This window comes from Arvicanthis niloticus, chromosome 6, assembly GCF_011762505.2.
Source record: "Arvicanthis niloticus isolate mArvNil1 chromosome 6, mArvNil1.pat.X, whole genome shotgun sequence".
Lineage (NCBI taxonomy): Eukaryota > Metazoa > Chordata > Mammalia > Rodentia > Muridae > Arvicanthis > Arvicanthis niloticus.
The window spans coordinates 50607014-50629210 of record NC_047663.1 but is presented as its reverse complement, the minus strand read 5'-3'; the positions used below and the strand labels follow the sequence as shown (position 1 = coordinate 50629210).

The 22197-nt window shown below is 43.5% G+C and overlaps 1 protein-coding gene and 1 pseudogene across 4 annotated transcripts in view; both read right to left on the bottom strand.

Annotated features, from left to right (window-relative positions):
- LOC117710286 (NACHT, LRR and PYD domains-containing protein 1a-like) overlaps positions 1–12473 on the bottom strand; it is a 55031-nt gene extending 42558 nt beyond the window's left edge. For all 3 annotated transcript variants that reach the window (XM_076936408.1, XM_076936409.1, XM_076936410.1), the window contains exons 1-2: positions 12365–12473; positions 9965–10268 (exon numbers count right to left, since the gene is read on the bottom strand). In XM_076936408.1, the coding sequence (XP_076792523.1) occupies positions 9965–10115 (151 nt within the window). In that variant the 5' untranslated portion in view covers positions 10116–10268; positions 12365–12473. The remainder of the gene's footprint in view (positions 1–9964; positions 10269–12364) is intronic.
- Positions 12474–17329: 4856 nt separating this feature from the next.
- LOC117710285 (NACHT, LRR and PYD domains-containing protein 1a-like) overlaps positions 17330–22197 on the bottom strand; it is a 36899-nt pseudogene continuing 32031 nt past the window's right edge. Inside the window, exons 12-13 of the transcript XR_013111228.1 lie at positions 20169–20213; positions 17330–19759 (exon numbers count right to left, since the gene is read on the bottom strand). The product of XR_013111228.1 is annotated as an NACHT, LRR and PYD domains-containing protein 1a-like (transcript). The remainder of the gene's footprint in view (positions 19760–20168; positions 20214–22197) is intronic.

Below are 22197 nucleotides of genomic sequence, written 5' to 3'. Positions count from 1 at the left end.
GTCTTGATTCCCAGTCCCCAGGCCTGGCAATCTTGGGTGTATTTTGTACTGTATTCAACACAAGCCTTGTTTCTGGCTACTGTTTGGATCTTTTTGCCCACTCTGAAACTGAGGTTGAAACTCAGTTGCCAATGTAAGAGTAAGGGTGCTCAGGAGTAAGGGATACAGTTCTAGTGTGGGCGTTTGGGGTCATGGTGAGAGGCCCCTTAATAATTGACCAATATTTTTTTTTTTAGGAATAGGCAAGCTGTTGTGGGAAGGAGTACCCTTTCTTTCCTGCAGGCACCTGTTTGCATTTGTATGGCCTTTTTGAGGCTGTGGCGTCACAGTTTTGAGTCTTAGACACACAGCCTTTAGAACTATAATTAATATGCATGCTTGAAAAAAAATCACTGAACATGTTGCTGTAGCTATATAATTTTTTATTCAGAGGACACAGGCAGAAGAATCAGGAGTTCAGGCTCAGCTTTTCCATATGGGGAATTTGAAACCATCTTAGGTTATCAATCAATCAATCTATCAATCAATCAGTCATTCTATTAGTAACTGAATCAACCAACCAAAAACAAGAATAAAAAAGTTGTTTACTCACTTAGAAGGTGGAAGAATGTAATCATAGGAAGGATAGGGAGTGAGGGACCTTGGTGGGAGATGAAAGCAGAACAGGATCAGGTATGGAGCAGGACAGGAGAGAAGCTCACAGGGCCAGGACAATGAATGGAAATAAGCAGCCTTGGGGTGTGTGAGGTTGGGGAACCCTTTAGAAAGTACCAGAGACCTGGGAAGTTAGGAACTCTTAAGACTCAATGGGGGTAACCTTAGCCAAAATTCCCAACATTGGGGGGTAGGAACTCAAAGAGTCCGCCTCCAGTAGATAGACAGGGCCTCAAGTAGAGAAACTGGGTTACTAACTCATAGTCAAAATTCCTGACTCAGAATTGTTTCTGTCAAAAAAAAAAAGTGCATGGACAAAAATAGAGAAGAGACTGAAAGAAAGGTGGTCCCATGACTAGCTCAACTTGGGATTCATCTCATGGTGGGGCATCAAGGCCTAACACTATTACTGATGCTTTTATATGCTTACAAACAGGAGCCTGGCAGGGCTGTCCTCTGAAAGGCCCTATCATAAGCTGACAGAGACAGACACAGATACTTATATCCAACCATTGGACTGAAGTTGGGGACCCTTATTGTTGAATTAGGGGAAGGATTGAAGAAGCTGAAGGGGAGGGTGACCCTATAGGAAGACCAGCAGTCTCAACTAACGCAGACACCTGAGAACTCCCAGAGAGTAAGCCACCCACCAGGAGCATACATAGGCTGGTCTGAGGCCCCTGGCACATATATGACTAAAGTCTGACTGCTTAGGCCTCTGGGAGATTTGCTTAATCCTCCAGAGACTTGAGGCCCCAGGAAGGGGGAAGCCTGGTGGGGTGGTACCCTGTTGGAGGCAAGGGGGAAGAGAAATGGGATGAGGAACTGTGGGAAAGGGGACTGGGAGAGGGCAATGGCTGGAATGTATATAAATCAAATTATTTAAAAAACTTGGCCAGCCTTTGCTTTCTGCCTACAACGGAAGCCAAACTCAGACAGTTGTTCTCAATTTAACATGCTCCACAGTTTGCCACTGTGCACTTTGCTGAGCTTCACCTCTCCTGCCCTACTCTTGCTTCCTCCAACCATCACATCCAAAGATTCCTCTCTCCAGATTTTGACCAGAACACAAATCTCATCTCAGCATCTTCATTGGAAGGAACTCAAGACAAGACAGACAGGAGGATGGACCAGAATCCAAGGTCATTCCTCAACACTGGTCAGTTGTCCAAAGTACAAGGCAGCTGCTTGTACTGCCATGGATGAGATGCTGGAGAAAATTTGGTGAGAGCACCAAGTGTAGTAGCATCAGTTTACACAATTAGCCTGGCTTTAGGTGGCAACTTGCCTCTGAAATTAGGAACTGTAGGTTTGCTCTTATTGTCTTCTGAAGGAGGACTTCTAACATCTCCTGAATGCACAAAGGTTGACACTCACGTCTGTGGCCAAGGTCTGCCTAGCTCAGGCTCTGTCTCCTCAAAGTGCAAAGAGGGGCCCAGCTCTTCCCAGAGCACTTTCTCCAAGACCTTCCAGATGAAATGTATCTGTCATTATGCAAACATCTAAATTGTCTTAAGTTCCATCACACTTGGAAGGCATATTGGGGAAGCTAGATGGCTCAACCTTTAAAGAACTTTCAGCTAAAGCATTTGTGCTAGAATGTGTATCTCAAGACTTCATTTACATGGTGAGTTTGCTTTGTGGTCCCCTGCAATTTCAGGCCCAGAAAGCTGAGACAGGGGCTTCCCCAGGATATGATGGCAAGCCAGTCTTGCTACTTGATAAGCTCTGGGTATAGATTCTGGGATATTCTGCCTCCATCAGTAAGAAAGCAATTGAGGAAGATTTCTGACATCAATTCAGTGCACTCGCATGTACCTGCACAGTGTGACTCCCCACTCATATATGCTCTCACACATGCAAACAAACACACATATATATATGCACCACAAACACATACATACACACAGACAAAGGAGAAGAAGAAGAAGAAGAAGAAGAAGAAGAAGAAGAAGAAGAAGAAGAAGAAGAAGAAGAAGAAGAAGAAGAGGGAAAGAAGAAGAAAGGCCAATAAAATCAAATTTCACATAAAGTGGATGGGAGTGGAAATATGCTACTTAGTGAGGTATTCATTGCCTCCAGATACAAATGCCACAAGTTTTCTGTCATATATGTATTCTCACTTTACATATTTTGATTTCCATATTTAATTTGTTTTTCAAATGTTTCTGTAAAGTCCTTGACTTTTCTACTACACCCTACATTACACGATTCCCACCTTTCCCTAGTCACAGTGCACTTCTCCTGACTCCACTCCTTCCCTTTCAAATTTAGAATTTTTTTCTTTAATGTCTGTTTTGTGTTGCGTTCCTTCCAATGAAGATGCTGAGATGAGGTTTGTGTCCTGGTCAAAATCTGGAGAGATGAGTCCTCAGTTGCACTGGTGAGAGGAAGCAGGAGCACAACAGGGGTGGTGAAGCTCAGCAGCGTGCACAGTGGCAAACTGTGAGCACATTAAATGAAGAACAAACATCTGAGTTTGGTTTCCATTGCCAGGACAGAAAACAGAGATGGGATAATACACACGGATCCTGATGAGTCCCATTAGAGCTGATAGAGTAGGACATTTCTCAGTAACACTGCCAAAGTGCTACTGGTCACGAGGAAGCAGAGACTCCAAACCCAAAGAAGCCTGTTACCATTGTTCTTCACAGTCTAAAAGAACTAGAGTTAGATCCTGTTGCTGAAGACCCCACATATTTTTGTTACAGGAGTTAAAGGAACCAAGTTGGAACAGTCATGTAATTTCAACTATGCCGGTAGGTTTCCTAGTTCTAGGACATGATATGAGTCCATTTGTAGAGAAAAGCCATGAATGGAATTAGTCCCTGCTTCTGAGCCTGAATGCTACAATACTGACCTGCCAGGGAAGTCATGCTCCCTAGTGCAATAGTTGCCTGAAGATTATAGGGTAACCAACTGTTCTATGATTACTATAAGGAATTTCTGATTTGATTTGAATTCCACAGGAGTTCATTCCTGGTACTATAAACGTGTTCTAAAATCCATGGTGTAGGAGTTCATGGGCTCTAAGAGAGGACCTATGTTTTGCTAAATGAACATATTGTTAAACTGACTTCTGATTATGTTTATACTCACAGATTAACCTCAACCTTGTCCAAATCAGCTTCTCCATGCAGTGTTCAGCAATTAACATAGAGACTCAAAATCAAATGTCTATTGATGGCTTGGTCCTAAGTGGGAGGTCTAAGCAAGTTTTCCAAGGCTCTGGGAACACTTCAAGTGAGTTGGCAGAAAGAATGAAATAGTGGGAGCACAGAAAGGAGTGCGGTGAGATGTGCTTTTCTGAACACTGCATGACTGTTGTAGTCTTGAACTCAATACAGATAGAGTTGTTTTTGCAAGAGGCACACAAGTGTAAGCAGACAAGATCACTCAGTATTCTGCCAGGCAGCACTAACTGGCATGAGAGGTTTAAATAAAACAACACTGAGTAGCAGACAAATCAACACCAATGATAACATCAACAAAACATAAGGGCAGAGGACATGAGAGTGGGAGGGTGTGTACTGGAGGATGTTCTGGTGGAGTTGGGATTGGATGCAATCAAGCTACAGTGTATAACGTATGAAGTTTTCAAACAAATTTATTTAGACCTGTAGAACCAGACACAGCTCTCCACTGTGGTTACTGCAAGTGGCTGCCAGTGATCCTGCTCTCCTGACTCTCCCCTACATTGGATTCCTCTGATTACACTTTATCTTATCCAGGTGGTGTGGAAACAAACAATCTACCTGAACTCTCTGTCATCGCCAAACCCCATACCTTAAGCATGCAATCCTGATAGTTCCATAGCTGCTTTAAAGGGTTCGTGACCTCTTTGTTCTTCTCTTTTGTCACTGTCCCCACTCTAGCCCACTCATATGGCACAGAGACACAATTTTTAAGCTACACATTCTCTGTGTGTTTCCTGACACAGCCATTGGACAACTCTGGTCAACCCACGGCTGCATGTATCACGTCTATCCTCCAGGCTCACCCTGTGCTCAGGCTCAGTCTGGTGAGTGTCCCTGCCCCTGCCTTGAATGCACCCTCTCCAACCACCAGACACAGCCCAGGTCCTACAAGTAGGATTCCAGCCCAGGCTGGAGAGGTCCATCTGCACTCTTCTTAACTACAGATCCAGGCTGGGCAATACAACTGTATCAGTACAACTCAGTATGTCCATGTCAGACAACAACAACAACAACAACAACAGAATAAAACCCATATGTTCAGGTTTCATTGCAACAACAAGAAGAAAAGTTAAGACAACATTTGCTGTTTCCCAATCCACCAGTCCATAGAAACATTCTCCAGTGAGAATTACCAAGGTGAACCAGGATACTGAACTTGGTGGCAACCATAGCATTACATTGTTAGGGAGTTTTAGAAGTCAGAGACAAAAAGCTTAATGAACTTGAAGAGAGTAAACTCAGGAGAATAGATGCCCGAGTTATATACAAGAGGAAAAGAATAAAATGCCAAATAAAATATCAATGATTTAAAAACTATGATTTGTAAACTGAATTCAAATGAGATATAAATATCAAAGGAAACTCAACTAAAATGAAGATCAAATTGAAAAATTCAACAACACAATTACAAAATTTAAAGAAAGCCTTATAAGTAGAATGCATCAATTAGAGGATAGAAAATAAAGCATAGGAATTAGACCATATAAGTAAAAAAAAAATAAATTGGTAAAACTCAAGAAGAACATATAGGAGATGTGGGGACACCCAGTAATGACAAATCTTCTATTGATTAGCAAAAGTGAATGGAGGGAGGGGACTCCCAGGTCAATGCACAGAACAGATCTTCAATCAAATCATAGGAATCAGGAAGGACAACTCACTCAGATAGACACAAGAAACACACTGAATACCAAAGAGAAAGGGCCAGAAAGGCAACTTTCCATGACAGAGAGTTACAACACTAAATACACAGAGCATAGAGAGGTAACTGAATGCTACAAAAGAAAAAGAGCCATGGCATATAAGTCACATCTGATGGCAATGTCATCAGACTGGTATCAAGCCAGACAGAGGAAGCCAGAGGAATTAATGGATTTCCTAGTATTGGTGGATATGGAACCTGCACTTTTCATTTTCTGTAACTAGGCAAGGCTTTCAGATGTGGGACTGGGAAACCAACCCACCCAGAAAACCATTGACACACAAGCTGTCCTGCCTCCAAGATGTGCTTGAGGGAGTGGCCAATCATTAAATGTTCTAACTTGAGGCCATGGCCACAAGAGGGAGCCCATGCCTACAGGACCTGGATGGCCAGGAATTGGAACTTTGATGGCCCGGAGACCTAGGGTAGAACCAGTCATGATCAAAAAGCAAGGAATGTCAATGAACTGAATTTTAATGATATTCTGCTGTACTCAGAGATTGGTGCCTAGCCCGATGACTATCAGAGAGTCTTTGTCCTGAAGCTGATGGGAGAACACACAGGGAAATATTACATGATGCTTGGGGAACCCGTCAGAAAAGGGAGAGGAAGGATGGTAGGAGTTAGAGGGGATAAGGACATAGCTCAGGGAAGACAGTCAACTAAGCAGGGCTCATAAGGGCTCATGAGGGCTCACAGAGACTGGAGGGTCAGTCATGGAGCCTGCAGAGGTCTGCACTAGGTCCTCTGCATATATGCTGTGGTTGTTTAGCTGGTGTTTTTCTGAGACTTCTAACTGTGTGTGTGAAGGGGTGTCTCTGACTCTTTTTACTGTTCTTGAGGTCCTGTTCTTTCTACGGGGCTGCCTTGCCTAGCCTTGATATGAGGATTTATGCCTATTAATTATTATTGCATGTTTTTATGCTGTGTTTAGTTGCTATTTCTGGAAAGCCTATAACTTTCTGAAGGGAAATGCAGGAGGAGTGGATTGGGGGTGGAGAGAATAGGGAGGTGTAGAGAGGACTGGGCCTAGTAGAGGCATAGGCTGTGGACAGAATGTATTGTATGAAAGAAGAAAAACAGAAAGAATTAGTCCAATTAATTAATAAATGTGCTTTTACAAAAATGTTTGTGACTCGTGAGAGTGATGGCAAAGTTACAGTTCTTCAACTGAGAGCCTTTACCTCTCTAAGACTTGCTCCTCTTTTCCCAAGGTGGAACAATAGTGGTCTCTCTCTCAAGGCTGGTTGTGAGATTTCAGTGTGAGCATGATATAAGTGAAGCCCTGGCATGGGGCCTGGCATGAGTGGTGTTCTCAGGAAATTCCTGGTAACCCCTTGGCCACTTGAGTGATGAGGAATCCTGTGGAAATGGATTCTCCTGTTTGCCAGTTCCTTGCTCAGAAAGCCAGGCTGTGTTCCTGTCGTGGAAGACAGTATCCTTAATTCCAAGAGCCTCCTGGGAGCACTGCTGAGGCCCAACAGTGAGACTCCAGGGCAGGATATTTTAGGTGCTGTCTAGGCCTCTGCAGTTCTTGGGCTCTTGGTGTTCACTTTGTTCCTGTCTCTGTGTCACCTTAAGGAGGTCATCTCACTAGAGCAGTGAGTTTAAACTTTCAGTCAGAGGTCAACTTGTCCCTTCTTGTTTGCTGGTCCAGGGTTGGAATGAGGTTTCCAGTCCTCAGTCACACCCTCTGATGTTAAAAGATTGGGTAAGTCAGCCTGAAAACCCCTGGTGGGTTGGGTCTGGAAAGGCTTGGTGAAGGAGTGCATAGGCTCTCCCAGTGAGAAAGGATGGAGAGGAAGCATCTAGTTACCAAACTCCCACTGGGCTATAGACACTTACACTCTGAACTCTTTAATGATCCTGTGAGATGATGTCAGGGCTAGCATTGTCAATGTCACATGATCTAGAAACACCCTGCACAAATGTCCCTGGGAAGGTTTGTGAGGGATAGGTTAGGTTAACTGAGGTACGTCCACCCTGATTGACGGTGTCACCATTCCTAGTGCTTGAATCCTGCACTGAATGAAAAAGACAACTGACCCGAACAGCAGCATTTATCTGTTTTTGTTTCCCAACTAAACCCTCGTGACCAGCTGTGTCAATCATTGACTCTCTGGCCTTTGTCCCCGATGGACCATCCATGATCTGTGAGCCTTTCCTGAATAAACTGCTTCTGTCACAATAACCTGATAAGTCACTAGTACTCCTGGGTAATAACTTTAATAGATCTCACTGTGTACTCAAGCTGGCTGTAAACTACGGTTCCTCCAGCTCAAGGTGTGTTGGGAAGAATGGACTTTGAAGTAAAGATAAAAGTTGGGTGTAGGTGGGACTTTCACAGAGCAGCAACAGATGGAGGAGGAGAAAGTCACTCTTTAGGCACTGATTGTACTCGATCACAGCCCCATGTCTGTGTCTACGTGCTAAGAGCTTGAACAAGTTAACCTCTCTCTAGACCTTGTGCACTGGAGAAAGATGGCTACATTGATCCTCAAGTAGAGGAGGAGGCCGGGGCATGGTCTGTGTAAGTGCAAACGAATTAAGGGAACTCAGTAGAAGAAACTGGGTGAAGCTGAGGCAGGAGCATACTCTTTCCTCAGGACAATAGACAAGACCTTGGAGATTCAGGACCTCCCTGACCCTCAGGATCTTCAGTGCCCACTCAGATTCTGAGCAGAGCTCTGGATGCCAGTTGGGCTAGGCTCTCTTCTGTCCCTCATGGATTCCAGTTTTCCCACCTGTAAACGCAGCCTCAGCACTGCAGAGCCTGGAGGCTCATTTCTAGCCTGTGACTCTTAGCTCACCACCATGCTGCTGAGGCCTTCATTTGAGTTTCTTGGCCCACTTCCCAATACCGGGGGAGGCTCATGTGGGAAGAGCCACATCTGTGTGGAGTCCCACCCACAGCTCTCAGGCTAGTTAACCTTTTCTTTTGTATCCAGACTTATTAGATTTCAATCAATCTGACCTTTTAGATTTGAAAATATCTCCAATACTCATGGTCTGAGCTCGGTAGTTTCAAGGAGCTGTGCAGGGTAGGGAACTGTGTGTTGAGGGTTTCTTTGTTTTTCTTGCTTTTCCCTTACTTCCTTTCTCTCTTTCTCTCTCTCTTCCTCTCTCTCTCTCTCTCTCTCTCTCTCTCTCTCTCTCTCTCTCTCTCTCTCTCTTTCTTTCTTTGTGGGTCTGAGTAATGAGGAAGAATGTCCTCTGGGAAGGAGACAGTGGTTGCGTGTTGGTCAGAGAGGCAGGGGTAGGAGGCAGGGAGAACTGCTGGGGCCCTTCATGCTTGCCCTCATGGTCACATGGGCATTCACAGGTGCTGCTAGGAAACAGTTCTGCTCTGGGTCCATGAAGGTCATACACCTCTCTTGTGTCTACTCTGGTCCTCTGTGTGAATGTCTATTCCTTCCTGAGCCTAAGCTCCCCCATGTGTGTCTCTGAGCTTCTGTCCCACAGGGTGGCAAACTATAATAACAGCATCAATAGCATGGGCTTGTACTTAAAATTATTGAGCATTTGTCGAATATCAGACTGATTAATATTTGACATGGATTATCACTCAACTGCTACAGCCTAAGGAGACAGCGCTTTATCTTCCCATTTCCCAGACGGATGCATTAGGATAGGTAGAGTGTGCCTTTGCCAACTCCAATATCTGGGCTTGTAACATCTTGTCACTAATTGTTCTTTTCAAGAGCTGGCTTGACCCCTATGCCAACCTTCTCAGAGACCTCTGCATGCCTAACTCTCCCCACTATAGCTTCAAGGTGCTTCTTCCAGGGGGATTTGAGGACCACATAGGAACCTGAGCATGCACTTCTGTAGAACAGAGTGTTCTCTTGTAGGCCACCGACCCAACTCGGCTGGTCAAGATGGCGCCGGCCTAGGCCTCTGGTATCAGCTACCAGTGCACTGCGCATGCGAAACTCAGTTTGGTGGCAGCCCCTCCCCAACGGGGCATGCTAATGAGGTATCAATAGGGTACCACGATCCTGACCAATCATCCCCTCCCGGGCGGGGTATGCAAATATGGTATGCTATGAGGCACTGCAATCTGACCAATCGAGAACCTCCACGTGCTTCCTCCCCCCACCCCCCAGGGCTGAGGGTATATAAGCAGCTCGCCCTGGGAATTCGAGGTCTCCCTCTGAAAACTAAAAGAGCGCTTCCACAATAAAGGCTGTTGAGAAGGATCCAGTTGTTCATGTCTTCCTTGCTGGACGAGTCGGGCATGACATTCTCTAGTGTTCAGTTAGGTGTTTCTGATAGCCTTCCTGGTCCAGCCTCTCCTGGGCCTGTGAACTCTTTTGACATGAGGCTAGCCTGCCCATTGAAACCTTGGCAGGAGGACTCAGTGGTTATGAAGGGGTCACAGAGTATGGGTTGGGGTTCTTGGTGTACTTACCTAGCAAAGAGTCCCTCCTTGGTTTGGGTCTGCGATTCATCCGCTTCAGCAGAACATAATGGTCTGTAATGGGGTTGGTGTATATGTCCTCTTCATCTTTACACCAAGCTATCTTTTTGTCACTTTTCTGCTTGGACTGAGATTTTCCCATGGTGATAGAGCTCTTGGATACGGTTTCTCTGAGCAGTTGTGCTCTTATTGCTTCAAGACTCTCTTCTGTTGTTCCAAGCAAGAGTCCAGTTGCTTTTTGTCTCTGCCAGAAGTTTCTTTCTGGAAATGGGTATTCAATATTGATAGAGGAGACCTGGTAATAAAAGAAAGCAGACAAACCTCTACAAGGTCAGATGGGCCTTTGATCAGAACAATTGAAAGACACAACAAGTCTCTCTTGGGAGTGGGGACTGTGTGTCCAGGTGCAGGAGATTGGGCTTTGTAGGGCAGAAGAGGGAGCTCTGGGACAGGAGTGTTTAATCGTGAACATGTTCTTTAACATTTCACAGCTGAATGATGCTGGTGCCTGTTCTAGGTACTGTGTTGACTTTCCTGAAGGCAGGTGTGCTAAACATTATACTGTGTTGGGGGTTTCTTAGCTTGTCTAAGGTTCTTCTTTTAGATCATTAAGGTTATTTATCTCACCTTAAGGACACATGAAAAGAATCAGGGGTATTTTCTCTTACTGATTGTTTCCTGTGTGAGGATGATGATGGAGGTGGGCCTCGGTCCTGTACCTAGGGGCCAAGGGGTGTGTATGTTGTGGGTGGACTTCATGTGCTGCAAAGAGATTTTTAACTTGATCTGCTCTACTGGATAAGTCATGTGACTGCTGCCATTTCCTTCTGGAGAAACCTTTGAAACAGACATTACACAGGAGGCTGTGAAGTGTACAATGAGATGGAGGATAGGGGACCCAGTAGGCCCTAGGCAGGGCAGCCATTGTCCTAATGTGGACTGAGTAATAACAGTGAGTGGATCCAGGAGGACCTTGTGCATAACTTTTAAAGGACAGGATAATAATGATGTATGAGGATAAGGAGAAATGGAGAACTCAAGGGCAGGAGCAGAGTCAGAGGGAACCAAAAGCCCATCCTTAGGAAGACATTATTCACTAGATTTTTTTTGGGGGGGGTCTGGTCCTTCACTAAATCTTTGGGTGCTGTTCACCCCTTGGGTTTGTTGGGTTTGTTGGGTTTGTGGGTGCATAGCAGTATTGTTCCTGAAGTAAGGCACTAGCCCCACAGTAGCAGTGTGCAGGAGATCTAGCTCTCTTTAACCTTGGAGAACCACAGCAGGGAAGACTGGCTCAGCCTAGGCAGAGAAATCGATGGAGACAGAGGAGTGGGAAGGTGGGCATCTAGAGAGTGGGGAAGTGTAGATGTAAGAAGATGGAGGGATGCAGGTCAGAGCGTGATGGTTGGGAGGACAGAGGATGTGAATGAAGGGATGAGGGGTTGGGGGTTCTGGGGTACCAAGGACAGGATGATAGGAGGATAGAAACACAGGGATGGAGGATGCATCAGGGACCATGCAGGACATTCGCTATCCCATGTCCTCATCTTCTTCTTTTCTAATGTCCCACTCTAAGGAGATCATTACTTCAGCCATTACTGTGACCCAGTGTATGGTAGGAAGATACAGGACAGAGGTGGAGTAAAGGCTCAGTCTAAGTTCAGACTAGCTGGTTTGATAGAATCTTTAGAAGTCATCTGTCCATGGGTACCACACACAGGTGGAACAATACTGAGCCAACTAACAATTTGATGGAAGGCACATTACCCAGAGAAAGCCAAAGGGTCACATGTATAAAGGGGACAGACCAACACAAGACTTCTTAGAGGCCCTGATGGAAAGACAAAAGGAACATTAGTTTTTTGTCCTTGTCCAGGAGTGGACTTGGGAAGGCTGGGCTAACACTGGAGCCTGTGCCTCAGAGGAGTCATGATAATATCTGGGGATTCACTCATCCCTGTGTGTGCTGTGGTTATCAGTCCTAAGGCAACTGTGTTGAGGTGTCCTGTGCTTTCTTCACTAACTTTGTCTAACTTAGCCCTCTGCAGATCTTGGCTCTCCCACACCACCCCCTGTAAATAGCATATATGATACTTAATATATATCTCATCTCTGAATACCCCATCATCCAGAACATGTATTCCTGCAGATTCAGGGCAGACAGGAGGGTGCAGGATAGGCTATGACAGGAGCAGGCACATGAACCAGACAGGTGAATGCAGTGATCTAGCATCAGAGCTGACCTGCAGACTCTCCAAGCAGAGGCTGGGGCCCTGGGCCCTGGTTTTCAGGACGAGGTCCCCATGTCTGTCACAGTATGTTTTAGTCGAATGAGGCCTGCCCTTATCCTCCCACAACTAAGTGTTTTGGTGGAATCTGGGTCCCACTACTCACCCTGCTTCTCTATGAGGCCCACTGTTGTGTGTGTCCATGAATAAGGGTCCTCAGCTAGGAAAGTGTTCTGCAAAAGTGAAAGAGACTTTGTCCCATTTTCAGGAAGGCAGGCATCAGAGAGCCTCAGATGTACTTCCTCTAAACACTGGGAGTGGAAGTTAAACATTATTCAGATTGTTTCCTGATAAATCTCTGCAGATGCCTGTGCTGGAGGAGTCAGGCTGAGAGCTTCTTCCGGGTTTGCAGAAGCTCTGCCTGCCTGACCACAGGTCTCATGTTTGAACTCAGTTCCCTCTTCCATTAATGTGGAATCCCAGGTTTGTCAACAGGTCCCAGGTCAGCAATAGCTCCCGGATCCCCTCAGGTTTGTGCTCTGAATATCTTTGCTTCCTCTTCTTCCCTGTAGCCTGCCCAGTCACAGGCTGTTCATTTCAGTAATGCCTCTTAGGCCACAAACCCTGTCAATGTTTTGTTTTTGACTCCTGAAGTCTCCTAAATGTCACATTCAGGTTTTGATTCTTATCAAAACTGTATTCTTTCTCTGTAGGTGTGTGGTGTGTGTGCATGTTCATGTGCAAGTGGACTCACATGCATGCACATGTGTGTGACCTGAAAGCTTAGGGATTTGGGTAGTCTAGCTAGCCAGCTAACCCAGAACACTTCCTGTTTCACCTTTCTGACACCTGGGATTACAAACCTGTAACCATGCCCAGCAGTCATTTGTGAGGATGCTGGGGATCAGAGCACAAGTCCTCAAGCTTGCATAGTCAGTGCTTTATCCACTGAGCCATCTCCCCAGCTTCCAGCACCATCTTATCCACACTTCTGTTATCTGACTCACTGTGCAAGGAGTGTGCTGGTCCAGCCAATCTCCTGGATCTCTCCCCAGCATCCTACCTCTCTCTGCTGGTACTTTTGTCCATTCTCAGTCTTGAAGCCAGAGTCACACATCTAATAGTGAATTAGTTTAAATATCTTCCCCACTTATATCTTTCAGTCCTTCCTGTCTTGCTCTAAGTGACAAACAGGTTCCTTCTAGTTTTCCACAGGGTTCTACATGACCTGCTTATTCCCACCCTGCCCAGTTTCTGGTAATAAATCCTACTTCAAGCTTCTCACTTCCTCTGCCATGGGTTTGCTGCTCTACCTTCCTATTCCTTGAACACACCAGGAACGTGGTCACCTCAGGACCTTCACACTGGCTTCACCACTGTCTTGGAATGATTTCTCACTTGTCAGAAGTTTGTTACCTGCCTTCTGCCGCCCTTCCAGTGTTATCCTCCTTTACTCTCCTGCTGACTCTTGTTACCACCCAACACCACAAACTCGTTTGCTTTCTGTCATGTTGTCCTGCAACGAGAATGGAAGTTCTTGGCTAACAGCACTTGGCCTTTTGTAGTGATTGTTAAGGCCTGTATGTTTTAAGCTAGCTATATTTTTTCTATGTTCAGAGCAGCTTTATTTATAATAGCCAGAAACTGAAATTGACCCAGATGTCTCAACCGAGAAAGGGCCAAGGTTTTCTCCCCCCCCCAAGGAAATCAGTGTTTTTATCTATTTATTTTTTAATGTTCTTTTTAAAATTGGATATCTTATTTACATTTCAGATGCCATCCCCTTTCCCCATTCCCCCTCCAGAAAACCCCTATCCCATGCCCCCCTTTTCTTTTTTGCTTTTATACACTTTTAAAAAATGTTAATCAAAGGCTTTATAAGTTTGGTAATGCTCAATCAGAAGTGTAACCCAATACCCAGCCTAGATTTATCAACTATCTTTGACTGGTGGAGACACGTGAACATCTGCCTCCATATCCCCCCTCTCTTTCTCTGTCTTTCTCTCTCTCATCACCTAGCTTCTCCTCTTCTTCTTCTCCTCCCCTCCTTACTCCTTCTCTTCCTCTCGGTACCCCTCTCACCTCAGCTCCTCCTACATATCACCCTTCCTGTTAAAATAAAACATTTCTCTCAAAATACAATTAGAGCATAATTATGCCAATTTGTACCAGTGAGGTACAAGATAGTCCTAATACCCAGTCCATCATTTTGTTGACTAACCAGAACCTGTGTCATCTCTCCTAACTAAAACACTTAGTTCTGGACCTGGCTTTTTTCTTGGCTTTAGAATGAATGTCAGCTGAAAACTATCCACTCAAATCTTTCTCTCAAGGTAAATAGCCAGGATTGGCTATGAGACTATAAGTTTTCAACCCTGTCAGAAATCCAGAATGACTTGAGTTAACTAAAATTATGGGAAGCACAAAGCATAGCTTCTAAAACTTAGCCAATTTATAGGTACTGCTGAACGCCTGGACGCTCCCTATACTACAAAATGTTGGAGCATCTGATATACAGCCTTCTGGCCCAAGATCATCTGACAGACCAGTGATGCAGAATTATTAAGGGCTGATTACTCTGTCTAGGCAGATATAATCAGTCCACTATTCTGCAAGTGTGTCCTTTTCTGGACAGTAATTTGTCTGTAGATGGAAAGAGGCAATTCTTGCCTGGTAGCTGTCTCACCACAACTGGAGTAACTCCAAAGATGCTCAATTTCTTCTTAGAATCCAAGACAGGATAAGCTAGCTATATTTGATAAGCTATTCAAGAAAACACTAAAATAATTTTAATTCTGTAATTATAGGATGTAAACACTGCCAGGAAAGGTGATTAATTTACCATAAAACATCATGATTTGATTTATAATCTTAGTCTGTTTTGAGGTTTGGTTCCAAAAGTCTGAAAATCTCACACATGCTCCATGGACTTTATACAATCATTTCCAATTTCTTTTCGACTGTTTAGACTTGAGAATAAAATAGAAACAATAAATACATGTAAAGATCATGGATTTAAATAATCTAATAATATGTTTTAAGTAAGATTTGATAATATACATTTTTATATTTAGTTTGTATCTGTATGTAGTGTGTACTTTCATTTTCAATCGCTCAAATATTTGTTGATCAACTGTTGTTTGACTTTTCTGGGGAGACGTAAAACTAGAATCTGCCCTTAACTTCTGACATTTCCACAGCACGAAAATGACTCAGTAAGCTCATCTTAAAGAATAGAAATAAATTTATTAGAGATAACTCATGGAACAATGAAAGACCACAGGCATTTGCAGGAATGCCTTTTTCTTGAATTGACCCCACCTGTTGTTCTCTCACCAAACTGTCCTTTGGCTCTTTGTGCCCCTGATTGATGTAAACCTCGGTTCATAGCGCCACCTAGTGTGACAGCAGCAGAAGTGACTCCAGGCTCACTCTGCTAGTTAATGGTTTTATGTGATGTCTGTTCTCCTTAACAGGGGTTCTGCTGGTTTGGGCACTGTCCATCTTGAGAAGCACAGACTGTTTCACTGCAGTCTGGCTTGTGGCACAGCCAAATGAAGGCTAAAAAAGGGAGGTGACAAGGATTCAGAGGTCTTGTCTCTTTCAGCAGTTTATACATTGCCCAAAACCAATCACGAGGGTCACATCTTGAAGGGAAGCACTGCTCACTGGTTAAAGTAAACCAGACTCTCAGTGTGACCAAGTTGGCCAATACCACCATGAATCCATTGCAACTCCCACCACTAGAGCTTCTGGACAAGTGTATAGGATTGAGAATGACACAATGATGAAGAGTGATAAAGACATGTTTGGGTTGGATAGTTGTTTGCACATGTTTAATCTCAGCACGCAGGCGTCAGAGGCAAGTTATCTCTTTGAGTTCGAGTCCATCCTGGTATACAGAGTGAGTTCCAGGACAGCCAGGACTACACATTAAAACCTTGTTTCAAAAAGGCTGGAAAAAGAAAAAATTAAAAAAAATTGATGGGAGTTTTCTAGGATTATTTGTTGTCTGTATGGTTTTAGAAAAAGTCACAGTTTTTACCAAGAAATTACAACAGAGGAAGGATACACAATTATATCAGATTTTACTAAATGGAAATAATGTAATAATACTAGTCCCTGAAGAAGAAGGGAATAAAATCTCCCTGGATTTACCAGATGAAGAATCTAGTGAGATTCTGGCTTTTTAAAAGTATTTAATGTTTAGATTATATAAAACAAAGTTTCCATTAAAGTGAAATACTTTGAAGATATACACCCATTTTAATGGCAATCATGATCATTTAAGAATAAGAAGAGAAGTAAAATTTTATTTTTAGATTAAAAATTTATTTATTTACTTTACATCCTGATTGTATTTTCCCTCCTTCCTCTCCTCCCAGTCTCACCCTTACAAATCCCTCCCGCAACCTCCTCCATTTCTCCTCAGTATAGGGGAAGTCCCCCTTGAATTCTACCCCATTCTGGGACACCCACTTGCAATAGGCCTAAGCCCATTCTTTTCACTGAGGCCCAACCATGCAGTTCAGTTAGGGGAAAGGGATCCAAAGGTAGTCAACAGAGACAGAGACAGAGTCCTCTCCAATTGTTAGTGGACCCACATGAATACCAAGCTGTACATCTGCTACATGTATGGGACCAAGGTCCAGACAATGCATGGTCTTTGGTTGGTCGTTCCATCTCATCTCTCTGAGACCCCATGGTCCCAGGTTAGTTGACTCTGTAAGTGTTCTTGTAGTGTCCTTGCCTCCTCCAGCTTGCTCAGTTCTATCTCTCACTTTTCTGCAAGCCTCCCAAGCACTACCTGATGTTGTCTGTGGGTCTCTGTATCTGTTTTCATCCACTGCTAGTTGAAGCCTTTTAGGAAAAGTGATGTTAGGCTCCTATCCGCAAGGATAGCAAAGTATCATTAATAGTGTCAGAGACTGGCTTTCTTATATGGGTTGTGTCTCAAGTTGGGTCAGTCACTGGTTGGATATTCCTTCAACCTCTGCTCCATCTTTATCCCTGGATTAAAAATAAATAGACATAGACTAAAAAAATAAGTATTTTTTAAATAGCAAAACACTGGACGTGTAAAGAGCCAAAGTGTTTGGTTTTTAATTTTATTTTTCTTGAAGACACCAAATGTTTCAACATACTAGGATTGTAAGGATGGACCAGGCTGGTAAACACTGCTATGTACACCCCAGGCCACTCCACCACGCTCCAGCCAAGAAGCAGGACCATTCTGCTTTCTGTTGTGACTATTGGTATCAGGTCACACAGGTAAACACATTATATGGACTGCTAAGCCACACTGTTAACTTGACACAAAACAGTCTTTATGAATGGGTATTTAAAGTTCAAAACAACAATAGCAACGACAAACACAAAAACAAAACAAAAGCAAACACACAAACCTTTTATCCGGCAGACTGCCACCGAAGCCGATAGCTCTCACTTAACATCTCTGTCAGTTTCCCTTTATGTACAACATTTAAAAATGAACCCTTAGCCATCCTAAGTTTAATTTTAAGATGTTAACTGTTATAATTCTGTTTAATTATCATTAACACAAAATGTAAACATGTCAATACATTTCTTTTATTATAAAAAGTGTATTTCTTTCAAGTTATTGGTTTATGTAAGATGAGTTTGTACTTTAAAAGTCTCCATTTATAAATACTTACTCTCCCTTTGGAATTATTAAAGGGCCTGACACTTTCTGCAGTTGCAGGTGTCTCTTGCTGGCACCACATCATTGTTTGTATTAAAGGGACACTAGCTGTGCAGGCTGCAGATCACATCCTTAGACAGAGACCACAGAAAGACTAATAATATTTCTTGGAAGAAAAGTTAATACTAAGATATTCTATTCACTAAAACTGTTCTCTTTGCAAATTGCCATTTCTCACTGAAGCAACCAGTTGTGACCACTCTCCGGGCGACTTGTCCTCTGGAGGAGCCAACTTGAGAACCTTGGTTATGGAGGCTGTTCCAGTGCAGATTTGCTGTTGGCCACAGAGTGTCTATTCTGTCAGGGCTTTTGTCTCTGCCCATCCTATCCAAATCCATATGGAGACATGGGTCAGACAGAGCACTTGATGACCTTGCATTGCAGTGAGAAGACAGAGAAAGTGATGGGAACTCATTTTAATACATCAATAATTCATGAAATCAAATATATTTCCTTTTAATAAGTTTTAAGATGCTCACTGTATAAAATATATATTAACTGTTGATATTTTAGCATTTTTACTTACTTACAGATAAGCTCAGTGTGTCCTGTCCATCACACACATTTAAGAACCCTGACAGCACAGTGTGTCCTATTTATCATAAACTTTTAAGAACCTTGGTTTTATGTGTCATTGATTTATTGGTTTAGTTTAAGTCATTTCTAAATTCCTGATGGAGTCAGTATCACAGAAAGGAAGCTCAAAACTTGGAAATATCCAATAAAATGCTGGAGGATTCTGAGTAAGATGTCTTGGCTGAAACTGCCAGTCTGTGATCTAGTAAGGGCAGGAGTTAGAATGAGAAACTACTGTATTCCAAATAAGAAGGAGAAGCAGGGCACAGAGATCCACACAGCAGAGCTAGCACACCTTCAGTGTAAAGAGGAAAGATGGATGACACTGAGAAGCTGACTAACTGCTCTGTTTATGGGCCTTGCAGCAAGGGATGCAGAGCATGATCCAGAGGGAAAGCCTTGTCACCTTGACTCACACCTCCATATGGGATGATGTAACCAAATGTGAGACTTGCAAATTCATCACAAGAACCAAAGGTCTGTGCATATGCAACTGCCCAAGATTAATTCACAGTGTGCACTGAATCTGAGGCGTTTTGCATGTTGTATCATGTGACTTCCCTACATCTTTGACCAGACAACATGAGTTTTAAAGGCCTCCTCCTTTCTTATTCATAAGACATTGACTTTTCAGGGAAAACTATCATCTCTTTGTTTTTATTCTCAGGATCCCTATCCTGCTTGTATCATGGTGGGTCAGGTTAGCTTGAGGCTGTCCACTCTGACCATCAAAGGAGGCTGGAAAAGGCCTGAATAGACTTACTAGCCTCACCGGGTGTCTTCTGAGATGCTCAACTCACATGATCATCTAGCTGGGGAAACCTAGGGGGAACATTTGGATCCCCAAGAGTTATCCTGAAAACAGTGCTATCAGAAAGGAAACTCACATGGCAACTGGTTACAGATGGAGAAACTAAGGACCAAAAGAAGTCCAGGTGGATCAGGACTCTAAGGAGAGTGCTCACCGATGTCAGGATCCCAAAGAGACCCTGCCTGACTTCTCCAGGAGGTCCATGACTAAGTGAGGATGGGTCTCCTTCAGAGCTTGGTAGAATTGGTCTTTGCAGGCTTGACTCCAGGATCGGCTGAAGCTGAAGAGCTTCCTCATCTTGTCTTGGTTTGTGGTCTCAGCCCGCACTGCCTCATATGATTCTTCACTCAGCACCAGATTATGCAGCCTGTCCAGTAGAGGGTCCACTGATGTCACTCGGGCCACCAGCTGCTCCCGATGCTGGTCCATGAAGTGTATCAAGGAAGGAGCATCTAAGGGTAAAGATGAGAAAGGCACTGAGCAAGGAAATGCTCCTTGGCATCTTTGACTGGCTGCCCACTTCTTGCTCTTTTCCTGTAACTGTTCATTTCTTCTGTACCCCTGGCTCCCTTCTTTCTCTGTAAGGCCAATAGAAAAATAGCATTATGTTGTTGAGACAAGGTATCAGAGAGACATGCTGCATAACCAGGAGGAGGGGTTCTTGGTGTGGTATTCAGTTTGGAAGTGAGTAGAGCCATTGTCACCAGGAAAAAATGCAAGGTTTGTAAGAGGAACTCTACCCTTGGTATGAGCCTCTCCTACATTCTCAAAGTGAGTTTTTTTTATTACCCTCTACTCTTCTCTCAAGGTTTCTTCAGCAGAATACTATTGACTTCTCTAGACTCTAGAGTTTTTACTAACCTTTACAGGCTTGTGCATTCATGGGCAGAGCAGGTCTGAGGTCTCCTGGAAGAAAGGAGAGATGAAACATCTGTAATGATGTCAATACCAACACTCAGGGCATTCTGTGAATCCCTTACACATGCCTGGGATTTTAAGAATAAACTACAGATATTCTGATATAATCTGGAAGGTGAACAGTTCTTCAGTTATTCAGGGCATCTTAGGCCTAGTCTATCACTCTAGAGAGAATAGACCTGGGAATGAGCCATAGACACTTCTACCACATAATCTTAGACTCAATTTTATCCTTGACTGAATTCCTTGTAGATAACAATCACGTCCTTTTCAAGATGGCTTAAATCATTTTGGTAAGAAAAAGATCTTTTTGTCCTTGTTTGATTTTGTATACTTACAAATGACAAACTTGTGTTCTGGATTTGGTGGTAGAATTCAGGTGAAGCAAGACTGAGCACAGGGGAATAGTGAATGAATTTCATCCACATGTGAAGGAGATTAATAAACTGCAGCTCATAAATAAGCCTCAAGGGTTTGAGAGGTCCCTACATCCACTGTGCTCTAACAGTTTAGGGAAGTCAGCCCAAGGACTTAGTTTGTAGTGCTGGGAAGTTCTGGTTCCATTTGTATGAAGGAAAGATGATATGGGTTAAAATCCATGCTATGTTGATCATCTTGGTGCATTCTGAGCTCTCTATAAACTGGAGCATCTAATGAAGAAAATGGCAGAGTGACCATGAATTTCAAAACCAAGATGTAAGTCTGGGGATACAAGTGGGCAATGGTTATAATCCTCCAATACCTGAATATGCTCCCATATGGAAAGGAATAGATCTTAGTGAGTTTCAAAAGAGAGAATTAAGAAAAATTATATGGATGCTCAGTATGGTGGCACACATCTTTAATCTCAGCACTCTGGAGGTTGAGGCAAGCAGATCTCTGTGAGATCAAGGCCTGGGCTTACTACATAGAGAAACACTGCCTGGAATTACTCACTTATGCCTAGAAGGATGCAATACATCTGTTATATGAAACTTCTAAACCTCTTTAAACCAGAAAACTAGAAGTGGGACTTAGCCTTAGGGATGGAAAAAAGGACAATAGCAGATTGGTAAATTGTAGGTAGATGAGGAACCTACTACTTTAGTAACTATAAAAAAAAAACGTAACACCATACAAACCTTGAGATGGAGATCCTAGAAGTAATGAGTTTCAAAACAAAAACCCAGGTCAAATTTGGGAAATCTCAGGATTTTTTGTGGGTAGGGAAGTCCTGGAGATCCCTAAGACAATACATGCTCATGTCATTCTGACTAGTTCCCCAGAAGATCTAGTAGATAGGGCATTAGTGTTGAATACACTGCACCTCTTAGACATGCAGTATAGAGAATTCAGGCTGGAGCTGAGTTAGAAGTTTCTTTTTGTTTTAAGCCCTCAGGCTGCTGAGGAAGAAAAGGCATCAACAACAGTCTGACTCAGCTGGGTTCTCTATGATCACAAACCAACCTGCCAAAGTGGCCCCTCTGCTGCACAGTGGCACAAACATGATGGGAGCAGTCACTAGCTCCACGATTCCCACGCCATAAGATAGACTGCATCCCTAGCAGTGTAAAATTGTAAAGCAAATAAACCAGTCCAGGTCTGTAGAAATCTTAGGTTCTTGAGAGAAGCTGCTATTGCTGCTTATCTAAATGGACATAGTACTAATGCCCTGCTAAATATCTATGTTTATAGCATAGACAAATCTACTTTCAGCATACCTCAGAAAAGTATCTGTTTGGTGTGAACGGAAGTGACTGCACATACTCATGCCTGTACAGGAGGCTGAGAAAAAAGTATGGGTGAATACTCACACCTGTAAGTAAGTCATTTATATCATCCCATTTAAGGCTTAAGTAACATGGCAGAAGGCGAATTAGAGAGAATACAGCAACATACTGTATGGAGAAGGCTTGTGAAGTGCTGTCTTATAAGCAGGGTGTTGCCATGGCCATATTGAACTCATAGCACCCACTCCTCCTGTGTCTGGACC